Source organism: Bufo gargarizans, chromosome 4 (genome assembly GCF_014858855.1).
Source record: "Bufo gargarizans isolate SCDJY-AF-19 chromosome 4, ASM1485885v1, whole genome shotgun sequence".
Classification (NCBI taxonomy): Eukaryota; Metazoa; Chordata; class Amphibia; order Anura; family Bufonidae; genus Bufo; species Bufo gargarizans.
In genome coordinates, this window is record NC_058083.1 from 454,841,057 (window position 1) to 454,854,913 (window position 13,857).

At 46.4% G+C, this 13,857-nt stretch overlaps 1 protein-coding gene across 4 annotated transcripts in view; it reads right to left on the reverse strand.

Moving 5' to 3' along the window:
• Nucleotides 1-13,857, reverse strand: part of ATP2B2 (ATPase plasma membrane Ca2+ transporting 2) — a 241,374-nt gene that overhangs the window by 52,317 nt on the left and 175,200 nt on the right. For all 4 annotated transcript variants that reach the window (XM_044290097.1, XM_044290100.1, XM_044290096.1 and 1 more), the window contains exons 4-7: nt 8,925-9,182; nt 8,714-8,839; nt 4,566-4,691; nt 4,290-4,322 (exon numbers count right to left, since the gene is read on the reverse strand). In XM_044290097.1, coding sequence (XP_044146032.1) covers nt 4,290-4,322; nt 4,566-4,691; nt 8,714-8,839; nt 8,925-9,182 — 543 coding nt within the window. The remainder of the gene's footprint in view (nt 1-4,289; nt 4,323-4,565; nt 4,692-8,713; nt 8,840-8,924; nt 9,183-13,857) is intronic.

Consider the following 13,857-nt stretch of genomic DNA (forward strand, 5'->3'; position numbering starts at 1 on the left):
AGGGGCTGGTCTTCTTCAGCTGGATCTGGGTCCTTAGTTAAGCTAGAGGGAATTCTGAACAGTTCCAAATACCAGTCAATATTGGCCCAAAACCTTCCGGCTTCTGCTAGAAAGCTGAACATGAAGAGGAACTTCATCTTTCAGCATGGCAACGACCCAAAGCAGACATCCAAATCAACCAAGGAATGGCTTCACCAGAAGAAGATTCAAGTTTTGGAATGGCCCAGCCAGAGCTCAGACCTGAATCCGATTGACAATCTGTGGGGTGATCTGAAGAGGATAGTGCCCAGGAGATGCCCTCACAATCTGACAGATTTGGAGGGTTTCTGCAAAGAAGGGTCAAAATGTGCCATGCTGATAGACTCAGACCCCAAAAGACTGAGTGCTGGAATAACATCAAAAGGTGCTTCAACAAAGTATTCGTTTAAGGGTGTGCACACTTATGCAACCATATTATTTTATTTTTATATTTTTTCTTCCCTCTACCTAAAAGATTTCAGTTTGTTTTTCCATTGAGTTGTACATATGTCTGTGAAGGTTCTCATTTATCCAGGTCATGGTATATCTGTAAAGAATAAATCAAGGCAACTGGACGTCCTGTAGATTTCTTGAAAACGTTTCACTCGTTCTTCCAACGAGCTTTCTCAATTCTGAGTGACTGTACAAGAATTCTGGGAATAAATATGTAACTGAATCAACATCTGGTAATTATACCCAGCATGGGGTCAGAGGTCATTATACCCAGCATGGGGTCAAAGGTGTTGATTCCATTATCCTAATTGGAGTCAGTAGGTGACAATGACCTCCCAGAAAAAGGTGTCAGGACAGCATTGTATGTGGCAGACAATAGATGTCTAACCCTCCCGCCTCTATTCAAGCTTGGCTTCTCCATTTTTACGTAGATGGCCTCCTTCACACCTCGTTTGTACCAATCGGCCTCCTTATCCAAAACACGTACTTGACTGTCTTCGATGGTGTGATCTGTTTCTTTTAGATGTAAGTACACGGCTGAATCTTGACCAGGAACGCTCAGAACTGTATATCGGTGAAACAAAACAACAACTACATCAGCGTATGGCCCAGCATAGAAGAGCCAAAACCTCTGGTCAAGATTCAGCCGTTGAAGACAGTCAAGTGCGTGTTTTGGATAAGGAGGCCGATTGGTACAAACGATGTGTGAAGGAGGCCATCTACGTACAAATGGAGAAGCCAAGCTTGAATAGAGGCGGGAGGGTTAGACATCTATTGTCTGCCACATACAATGCTGTCCTGACACCTTTTTCTGGGAGGTCATTGTCACCTACTGACTCCAATTAGGATAATGGAATCAACACCTTTGACCCCATGCTGGGTATAATGACCTCTGACCCCATGCTGGGTATAATTACCAGATGTTGATTCAGTTACATATTTATTCCCAGAATTCTTGTACAGTCACTCAGAATTGAGAAAGCTCGTTGGAAGAACGAGTGAAACGTTTTCAAGAAATCTACAGGACGTCCAGTTGCCTTGATTTATTCTTTACACATATTGAGTTGTACAGTTTATCACATTAAAGGTGGAAAAAGTTCTGAAATGACTTATCTTTGTCTCATTTTACATCACAGAAACCTGACATTCTAACAGGGGCGTGTAGACTTTTTATATCCACTGTATATGAATGGAAAAAAGGTAGGTCAATCCGGCGCTCAGTAAAAGCAGAATACGGCATGGGCTCAGAACATATGAAAAAGTATAAAAACTCTCCGGCGTCCATGTTGGGGCAGACGTGGCCTTACTGACAGCAGAGCAGGTGTAATGTGATAGATGATGTAGTATGGGGTAGACGTGGCCTTACTGACAGCAGAGCAGGTATAACATGATAAATTATGTAGTATGGGGTGGACGTGGCCTTACTGACAGCAGAGCAGGTATAACATGATAAATTATGTAGTATGGGGTGGAGGTGGCCTTACTGACAGCAGAGCAGGTATAACATGATATATGATGTAGTATGGGGTGGACGTGGCCTTACTGACAGCAGAGCAGGTATAACATGATATATGATGTAGTATGGGGTAGACGTGGCCTTACTGACAGCAGAGCAGGTATAACATGATAAATTATGTAGTATGGGGTAGACGTGGCCTTATTGATGGCAGAGCAGGTATAACATGATATTTGATGTAGTATGGGGTGGACGTGGCCTTACTGACAGCAGAGCAGGTGTAACGTGATAGATGATGTAGTATGGGGTGGACGTGGCCTTACTGACAGCAGAGCAGGTGTAACGTGATAGATGATGTAGTATGGGGTGGAGGTGGCCTTACTGACAGCAGAGCAGATATAACGTGATAAATTATGTAGTATGGGGTGGACGTGGCCTTACTGCTGTCAGTAACGCCAAGTCCACCCCATGATACATCATCTATCACGTTATACCTGCTCAGCTGTCAGTAAGGCCACGTCCACCCCGTACTACATCATCTATTATGTTGTACCTGCTCAGCTGTCAGTAAGACCACGTTCACCCCATACTACATCATCTATCACGTTACATCTGCTCTGCTGTCAGTAAGGCCACCTCCACCCCATACTACATCATATATCATGTTATACCTGCTCTGCTGTCAGTAAGGCCACGTCCGCCCCATACTACATCTATCACGTTACACCTGCTCTGCTGTCAGTAAGGCCACGTCCACCCCATACTACATCATCTATCACGTTACACCTGCTCTGCTGTCAGTAAGGCCACGTCCACCCCATACTATATCATCTATCATGTTATATCTGCTCTGCTGTCAGTAAGGCCACGTCCGCCCCATGCTACATCTATCACATTACACCTGCCCTGCTGTCAGTAAGGCCACGTCCACCCCATACTACATCATCTATCACATTACACCTGCTCTGCTGTCAGTAAGGCCACGTCCACCCCATACTACATCATCTATCACGTTACACCTGCTCTGCTGTCAGTAAGGCCACGTCCACCACATACTACATCATCTATCACGTTACACCTGCTCTGCTGTCAGTAAGGCCACGTCCACCCCATACTACATCATCTATCACGTTACACCTGCTCTGCTGTCAGTAAGGCCACGTCCACCCCATACTACATCATCTATCACATTATAGCTGCTCTGCTGTCAGTAAGGCCACGTCCACCCCATACTACATCATCTATCACGTTACACCTGCTCTGCTGTCAGTAAGGCCACGTCCACCCCATACTACATCATCTATCACGTTACACCTGCTCTGCTGTCAGTAAGGCCACGTCCACCCCATACTATATCATCTATCATGTTATATCTGCTATGCTGTCAGTAAGGCCATGTCTGCCCCAAACATGGACGCCACAGAGTGTTTATACTTTTCATATGTTCTGAGCCCATGATGTATTCTGCTTTTACCCAGCGCCGAATGGACCCAAGTTTTTTCCTTGTACCCGTGTTGGGTTGCCAGTCCTGATCCCGAGCACCTTCTCTGCATTTTTCTCTTTTAAACACATGAATGGACAGGACAAAGGTCTCTCTAATGGACCAGTGACCAGGAGCAGAGGACATCCTCTGTCCCCAGGAAAGAAGGTGTCATCATAGCCACAGATAGGGATTCTTTACTGTAAGAACAGTGAAATTATGGCGCTCCGTCCTAGAGGAGCTTTGATGGCTTGGTCTGGAGTATAAGAATATTATCAGTTATGTGCTCCAGATTTCTGGAGATGTATTTATTCTATGTGCCAGATGTAGGGTGCCGAGAAGGGAATGTATTTCCTCTTACGGGGTAACTGGCGACTACCTCATGGGAGGTCTGTCTCCCTCTGCAGTAAGGTTGTAGGTTGGAATAGATGGGTCCGTCTCTATAAACTATTCAACTATCTCTCTGCTATGTGGCCCAAACGTGACATATTCTGCCACTAGGAAGACTCTACAGAGATGCCACAGTAAGTCTGGGCATCGAACTCACATCATGTCACAGTCCATAGGACTACATTGAGCCACATGAACTTCAAGTTGCATTTAAAAGACAATAGATAGAAAAAATTCTCCCACAAGCTGCTTTAGAAGCAGAACTGCGGAGCTTCAGCCGGCCAGGCATGGACTCATCGACATATGGATGTCTTGATCCCCACGGTCCAGAGTGGCTATGGAGGACAATATCTGAATGGCAGGTCATTCACTTCTCGCCCCTGGATCAGTTAGTGATATGGGGGAGTCTGACAACTGTCCAGCCCAGCCTCTATGACCACGGGATACTATATACCTTGGTGGTACAGTCTACATCTACATGTCTTACGCTACCTGGTAGATTGGCTTCATCCTCCTTTTTCACACCTGTGTGATGACGATGAAAACAAAACAGGAATAAGATGTTAAACGTGAAGCAATGAGACCGGAGCAGCTCACACATCCGATGCGGTGATCATGGCGGCACAAGTACACACTAAGCCACCTCGCCACCCTCATCTCCTCCATCAGAACATAGATGAGAAACACATAAGGTCAGGAATGTCATGATGCTCAGTGCTGGACCCTGGAGCGCCAAGACCAACAGGATTGGGGGGGGGGGGTACTTGCCTTTCTTGTCCTTCTTCTCATCCTCTGTTTCACTCGCTCCTAATAAGGTGAATATGATTCCAGTCTGAGAGTTGACCCCCACAGCAGTGACGAGCATTCTCCCAGATCCCTCCATCACATGGGTGCCTGCAGAAAAGCAAAGTGCATCGTACTCCACAGGAGCCTCTATGCTCTGAGGGCTCAGTGAGACTGAACCAGCCAACTACTTTGCATGATCAGAGGAAGACACGCACAATTAACGACATCTACAAAAAGACCCTGATTCCACTAAGACCTCAAAAAGAAATATATTTTAAGAAGTTGATTTTATTAACCATATCAATAACCCAATTACTTATCATGTAATAACGTGCACAGGGGTCAGAGGTGGAGGCTGCACACACCAGGTCCTTCAACGCCTGGTTACATTACTAGCTTTTGACCCTTTGGTGGCGATCTGCCTTCCTTGACTTTGCACAAATAGAACAGCATTCGTGTTGATTATGTTGACTGAAGCATGAGTCACCAGTATTTAATGTGTGAGATTTCTTGTACAAGTCATTCTACCTTAAGAAAGCCAGTCAGATGACTAGCAAAAAATCTTCAAGGGAAAATGCAAGAGGTCCAGTTACTTTGACAAGACTACTGCTATACACCTGGATCTGGATGAATAAGAAGCTTTAAAACCAAAGGTCAGGTGTAGCTCTGGTCTTTCCCTCAGTGAGGAGAGAGGAGGCCATCTATAGCCCTGGTCTTACCCTCAGTGAGTAGAGAGGAGGCCATCTATAGCTCTGGTCTTACCCTCAGTGAGTAGAGAGGAGGCCATCTATAGCCCTGGTCTTACCCTCAGTGAGTAGAGAGGAGGCCATCTGTAGCTCTGGTCTTACCCTCAGTGAGTAGAGAGGAGGCCATCTATAGCTCTGGTCTTACCCTCAGTGAGTAGAGAGGAGGCCATCAATAGCCCTGGTCTTTCCCTCAGTGAGGAGAGAGGAGGCCATCTATAGCCCTGGTCTTACCCTCAGTGAGTAGAGAGGAGGCCATCTATAGCTCTGGTCTTACTCTCAGTGAGTAGAGAGGAGGCCATCTATAGCTCTGGTCTTACCCTCAGTGAGGAGAGAGGAGGCCATCTATAGCTCTGGTCTTACTCTCAGTGAGGAGAGAGGAGGCCATCTATAGCTCTGGTCTTACCCTCAGTGAGTAGAGAGGAGGCCATCTATAGCTCTGGTCTTACCCTCAGTGAGTAGAGAGGAGGCCATCAATAGCCCTGGTCTTACTCTCAGTGAGGAGAGAGGAGGCCATCTATACCTCTGGTCTTACCCTCAGTGAGGAGAGAGGAGGCCATCTATAGCCCTGGTCTTACCCTCAGTGAGTAGAGAGGAGGCCATCTATAGCTCTGGTCTTACCCTCAGTGAGGAGAGAGGAGGCCATCTATAGCTCAGGTCTTACCCTCAGTGAGGAGAGAGGAGGCCATCTGTAGCTCTGGTCTTACCCTCAGTGAGGAGAGAGGAGGCCATCTATACCTCTGGTCTTACTCTCAGTGAGGAGAGAGGAGGCCATCTATAGCCCTGGTCTTACCCTCAGTGAGGAGAGAGGAGGCCATCTATAGCTCAGGTCTTACCCTCAGTGAGGAGAGAGGAGGCCATCTGTAGCTCTGGTCTTACCCTCAGTGAGTAGAGAGGAGGCCATCTATAGCCCTGGTCTTTCCCTCAGTGAGTAGAGAGGAGGCCATCTATAGCCCTGGTCTTTCCCTCAGTGAGGAGAGAGGAGGCCATCTATAGCTCTGGTCTTACCCTCAGTGAGGAGAGAGGAGGCCATCTATAGCTCTGGTCTTACCCTCAGTGAGGAGAGAGGAGGCCATCCATAGCTCTGGTCTTACTCTCAGTGAGGAGAGAGAAGGCCATCTATACCTCTGGTCTTACTCTCAGTGAGGAGAGAGGAGGCCATCTATAGCCCTGGTCTTACCCTCAGTGAGGAGAGAGGAGGCCATCTATAGCTCAGGTCTTACCCTCAGTGAGGAGAGAGGAGGCCATCTGTAGCTCTGGTCTTACCCTCAGTGAGTAGAGAGGAGGCCATCTATAGCCCTGGTCTTTCCCTCAGTGAGGAGAGAGGAGGCCATCTATAGCTCTGGTCTTACCCTCAGTGAGGAGAGAGGAGGCCATCTGTAGCTCTGGTCTTACCCTCAGTGTGGATAGAGGAGGCCATCCATAGCTCTGGTTTTACACTCAGTGAGGATAGAGGAGGCCATCTATAGCTCTGGTCTTACCCTCAGTGAGGAGAGAGGAGGCCATCCATAGCTCTGGTTTTACACTCAGTGAGGATAGAGGAGGCCATCTATAGCTCTGGTTTTACACTCAGTGAGGATAGAGGAGGCCATCTATAGCTCTGGTCTTACCCTCAGTGAGGAGAGAGGAGGCCATCTATAGCTCTTGTCTTACCCTCAGTGAGGAGGCCATCTATAGCTCTGGTCTTACCCTCAGTGAGGAGAGAGGAGGCAATCTATATCTCTGGTCTTACCCTCAGTGAGGAGAGAGGAGGCCATCTATAGCTCTGGTCTTACCCTCAATGAGGAGAGAGGAGGCCATCTATAGCTCTGTTCTTACCCTCAGTGAGTAGAGAGGAGGCCATCTATAGCTCTGGTCTTACACTCAGTGAGTACAGAGGAGGCCATCTATAGCTCTGGTCTTACCCTCAGTGAGTACAGAGGAGGCCATCTATAGCTCTGGTCTTACCCTCAGTGAGGAGAGAGGAGGCCATCTATAGCTCTGGTCTTACTCTCAGTGAGGAGAGAGGAGGCCATCTATACCTCTGGTCTTACCCTCAGTGAGGAGAGAGGAGGCCATCTACAGCTCTGGTCTTACACCCTCAGTGAGGAGAGAGGAGGCCATCTATAGCTCTGGTCTTACCCTCAGTGAGGAGAGAGAGAGGAGGCCATCTATAGCTCTGGTCTTACCCTCAGTGAGGAGAGAGGAGGCCATCTATAGCTCTGTTCTTACCCTCAGTGAGGAGAGAGAGAGGAGGCCATCTATAGCTCTGGTCTTACCCTCAGTGAGGAGGGAGAGAGGAGGCCATCTATAGCTCTGGTCTTACCCTCAGTGAGGAGAGAGAGAGGCGGCCATCTAAAGCTCTGGTCTTACCCTCAGTGAGGAGAAAGAGAGGAGGCCATCTATAGCTCTGGTCTTACCCTCAGTGAGGAGAGAGAGAGGAGGCCATCTATAGCTCTGGTCTTACCCTCAGTGAGGAGAGAGAGAGGAGGCCATCTATAGCTCTGGTCTTACCCTCAGTGAGGAGAGAGGAGGCCATCTACAGCTCTGGTCTTACACCCTCAGTGAGGAGAGAGGAGGCCATCTATAGCTCTGGTCTTACCCTCAGTGAGGAGAGAGAGAGGAGGCCATCTATAGCTCTGGTCTTACCCTCAGTGAGGAGAGAGGAGGCCATCTATAGCTCTGTTCTTACCCTCAGTGAGGAGAGAGAGAGGAGGCCATCTATAGCTCTGGTCTTACCCTCAGTGAGGAGGGAGAGAGGAGGCCATCTATAGCTCTGGTCTTACCCTCAGTGAGGAGAGAGAGAGGCGGCCATCTAAAGCTCTGGTCTTACCCTCAGTGAGGAGAAAGAGAGGAGGCCATCTATAGCTCTGGTCTTACCCTCAGTGAGGAGAGAGAGAGGAGGCCATCTATAGCTCTGGTCTTACCCTCAGTGAGGAGAGAGAGAGGAGGCCATCTATAGCTCTGGTCTTACCCTCAGTGAGGAGAGAGAGAGAAGGCCATCTATAGCCCTGGTCTTACCCTCAGTGAGGAGAGAGAGAGGAGGCCATCTATAGCCCTGGTCTTACCCTCAGTGAGGAGAGAGAGAGAAGGCCATCTATAGCCCTGGTCTTACCCTCAGTGAGGAGAGAGAGAGGAGGCCATCTAAAGCTCTGGTCTTACCCTCAGTGAGGAGAGAGAGAGAAGGCCATCTATAGCCCTGGTCTTACCCTCAGTGAGGAGAGAGAGAGGAGGCCATCTATAGCTCTGGTCTTACCCTCAGTGAGGAGAGAGAGAGGAGGCCATCTATAGCTCTGGTCTTACCCTCAGTGAGGAGAGAGAGAGAAGGCCATCTATAGCCCTGGTCTTACACATTCCACCACCTCCCTTTATATGGATAACCGTTTTCACCTCTTTGCGGTGTACTACCTGACAACAGCATCGGATCTTTATCCACGGATTTGCGGACCTGGTCAGACTCTCCGGTTAGAGAACTTTCATCAATTTTCAGATCATTTCCCTGAATAAAGATGCCATCCGCTGGCAGCAGGTCCCCTGGGCAGAGAGGAAGCAGGTGAAGGTCAATGAATGGTTAGCCTTCCAGTCCACTTACCAGATCAGCAGCAGCTATGATACACACCGTATTTCACTTGTGCGATGTCCCCAACCACAAGTTCAGCCACAGGGATCTGAATGACCTGAGCTCCCCGCACCACCGTGAACTTCTGCTCCTGCTCGATACGGCTCTGGAGGCCTCGGAACTGCTTTTCTTTGCTCCAGTCATTGAAGGCAGTGACAAACACAACACAGACAACTGAAAGAAGAATGGCGGCTCCTTCAATCCACCCTGCTTCCGACTCGCCCTCATCTTCCGCCCCACCTGCAGATCCACCACAACCTGTAAGAACCACAACAAGAAGGAGATCAGCTGCATGGCCCGAGAAGGCTCATGGCTACCACCAGAAACTGCCTAGAGACCTCCACCCTGGCATCTACTGTCATGTCTGACGTTTGTAGCTGTATTAATACAGTCTTCAAAATGCCTCCATTATAAAGCTGCAATATTATCCTAGGTCTTTCACTACAGCGCTCGTTGATGGAGGTATCTGGGGGGGGTAATATCACACGCGTGATACAGATGCTCCTGTGTAACATCACACAAGTACTGCAAACTCCTCAGTGTAATGTCACACGTGACGCAGAAGCTCCCACCGTGTACTGTCACATGTCAGACACTTGTGTAAGGTCACACATGTAATGTCACATATGTTCCCACCGTGTACTGTCACATGTCAGACACTTGTGTAAGGTCACACATGTAATGTCACATATGTTCCCACCGTGTACTGTCACATGTCAGACACTTGTGTAATATCACATATGTTCCCACCGTGTACTGTCACATGTCAGACACTTGTGTAAGGTCACACATGTAATGTCACATATGTTCCCACCGTGTACTGTCACATGTCAGACACTTGTGTAATGTCACACACGTAATATCACATATGTTCCCACCGTGTACTGTCACATGTCAGACACTTGTGTAATATCACATATGTTCCCACCGTGTACTGTCACATGTCAGACACTTGTGTAAGGTCACACATGTAATATCACATATGTTCCCACCGTGTACTGTCACATGTCATAGACACTTGTGTAAGGTCACACATGTAATGTCACATATGTTCTCACCGTGTACTGTCACATGTCAGACACTTGTGTAATGTCACACATGTAATATCACATATGTTCCCACCGTGTACTGTCACATGTCAGACACTTGTGTAATGTCACACATGTAATATCACATATATTCCCACCGTGTACTGTCACATGTCAGACACTTGTGTAAGGTCACATATATAATGTCACATATGTTCCCACCGTGTACTGTCACATGTCAGACACTTGTGTAAGGTCACACATGTAATGTCACATATGTTCCCACCGTGTACTGTCACATGTCAGACACTTGTGTAATGTCACACATGTAATATCACATATGTTCCCACCGTGTACTGTCACATGTCAGACACTTGTGTAAGGTCACATATATAATGTCACATATGTTCCCACCGTGTACTGTCACATGTCAGACACTTGTGTAAGGTCACACATGTAATGTCACATATGTTCCCACCGTGTACTGTCACATGTCAGATACTTGTGTAAGGTCACACATGTAATGTCACATATGTTCCCACCGTGTACTGTCACATGTCAGATACTTGTGTAAGGTCACACATGTAATGTCACATATGTTCCCACCGTGTACTGTCACATGTCAGACACTTGTGTAAGGTCACATATATAATGTCACATATGTTCCCACCGTGTAATGTCACATGTCAGACACTTGTGTAAGGTCACACATGTAATATCACATATGTTCCCACCGTGTACTGTCACATGTCAGACACTTGTGTAATGTCACACATGTAATATCACATATGTTCCCACCGTGTACTGTCACATGTCACACATGTAATATCACATATGTTCCCACCGTGTACTGTCACATGTCAGACACTTGTGTAAGGTAACACACATGTAATGTCACATATGTTCCCATCGTGTACTGTCACATGTCAGATACTTGTGTAAGGTCACACATGTAATGTCACATATGTTCCCACCGTGTACTGTCACATGTCAGATACTTGTGTAAGGTCACACATGTAATGTCACATATGTTCCCACCGTGTACTGTCACATGTCAGACACTTGTGTAAGGTCACATATATAATGTCACATATGTTCCCACCGTGTACTGTCACATGTCAGACACTTGTGTAAGGTCACACATGTAATGTCACATATGTTCCCACCGTGTACTGTCACATGTCAGATACTTGTGTAAGGTCACACATGTAATGTCACATATGTTCCCACCGTGTACTGTCACATGTCAGATACTTGTGTAAGGTCACACATGTAATGTCACATATGTTCCCACCGTGTACTGTCACATGTCAGACACTTGTGTAAGGTCACATATATAATGTCACATATGTTCCCACCGTGTAATGTCACATGTCAGACACTTGTGTAAGGTCACACATGTAATATCACATATGTTCCCACCGTGTACTGTCACATGTCAGACACTTGTGTAATGTCACACATGTAATATCACATATGTTCCCACCGTGTACTGTCACATGTCACACATGTAATATCACATATGTTCCCACCGTGTACTGTCACATGTCAGACACTTGTGTAAGGTAACACACATGTAATGTCACATATGTTCCCATCGTGTACTGTCACATGTCAGACACTTGTGTAAGGTCACACATGTAATGTCACACGTGACGCAGAAGCTCCCACCGTGTACTGTCACATGTAAGACACTTGTGTAAGGTAACACACATGTAATGTCACATATGTTCCCACCGTGTACTGTCACATGTCAGACACTTGTGTAAGGTCACACATGTAATGTCACATATGTTCCCACCGTGTACTGTCACATGTCATAGACACTTGTGTAAGGTCACACATGTAATGTCACATATGTTCCCACCGTGTACTGTCACATGTCAGACACTTGTGTAATGTCACACACGTAATATCACATATGTTCCCACCGTGTACTGTCACATGTCATAGACACTTGTGTAAGGTCACACATGTAATGTCACATATGTTCTCACCGTGTACTGTCACATGTCAGACACTTGTGTAATGTCACACATGTAATATCACATATGTTCCCACCGTGTACTGTCACATGTCAGACACTTGTGTAATGTCACACATGTAATATCACATATGTTCCCACCGTGTACTGTCACATGTCAGACACTTGTGTAAGGTCACATATATAATGTCACATATGTTCCCACCGTGTACTGTCACATGTCAGACACTTGTGTAATGTCACACATGTAATATCACATATGTTCCCACCGTGTACTGTCACATGTCAGACACTTGTGTAAGGTAACACACATGTAATGTCACATATGTTCCCACCGTGTACTGTCACATGTCAGACACTTGTGTAAGGTCACACATGTAATATCACATATGTTCCCACCGTGTACTGTCACATGTCAGACACTTGTGTAATGTCACACATGTAATATCACATATGTTCCCACCGTGTACTGTCACATGTCAGACACTTGTGTAAGGTAACACACATGTAATGTCACATATGTTCCCACCGTGTACTGTCACATGTCAGACACTTGTGTAAGGTCACACATGTAATATCACATATGTTCCCACCGTGTACTGTCACATGTCAGACACTTGTGTAATGTCACACATGTAATATCACATATGTTCCCACCGTGTACTGTCACATGTCAGACACTTGTGTAAGGTCACACATGTAATGTCACATATGTTCCCACTGTGTACTGTCACATGCCATAGACACTTGTGTAATGTCACACATGTAATGTCACATATGTTCCCACCGTGTACTGTCACATGTCAGACACTTGTGTAATGTCACACATGTAATGTCACATATGTTACCACCGTGTACTGTCACATGTCAGATACTTGTGTAAGGTCACACATGTAATGTCACATATGTTCCCACCGTGTACTGTCACATGTCAGACACTTGAGTAATGTCACACATGTAATATCACATATGTTCCCACCGTGTACTGTCACATGTAATAGACACTTGTGTAAGGTCACACATGTAATGTCACATATGTTCCCACCGTGTACTGTCACATGTCAGACACTTGTGTAAGGTCACACATGTAATGTCACATATGTTCCCACCGTGTACTGTCACATGTCAGATACTTGTGTAAGTTCACACATGTAATGTCACATATGTTCCCACCGTGTACTGTCACATGTCAGATACTTGTGTAAGGTCACACATGTAATGTCACATGTCAGACACTTGTGTAAGGTCACACATGTAATGTCACATATGTTCCCACCGTGTACTGTCACATGTCAGACACTTGTGTAAGGTCACACATGTAATGTCACATATGTTCCCACCGTGTACTGTCACATGTCAGACACTTGTGTAAGGTCACATATATAATGTCACATATGTTCCCACCGTGTAATGTCACATGTCAGACACTTGTGTAAGGTCACACATGTAATGTCACATATGTTCCCACCGTGTACTGTCACATGTCAGACACTTGTGTAAGGTCACACATGTAATGTCACATATGTTCCCACCGTGTACTGTCACATGTCAGACACTTGTGTAAGGTAACACACATGTAATGTCACATATGTTCCCACCGTATACGGTCACATGTCAGACACTTGTGTAAGGTCACACATGTAATATCACATATGTTCCCACCGTGTACTGTCACATGTCAGACACTTGTGTAAGGTCACACATGTAATGTCACATATGTTCCCACCGTGTACTGTCACATGTCAGACACTTGTGGAAGGTCACACATGTAATATCACATATGTTCCCACCGTGTACCGTCACATGTCAGACACTTGTGTAAGGTCACACATGTAATATCACATATGTTCCCACCGTGTACTGTCACATGTCATAGACACTTGTGTAAGGTCACACATGTAATGTCACATATGTTCCCACC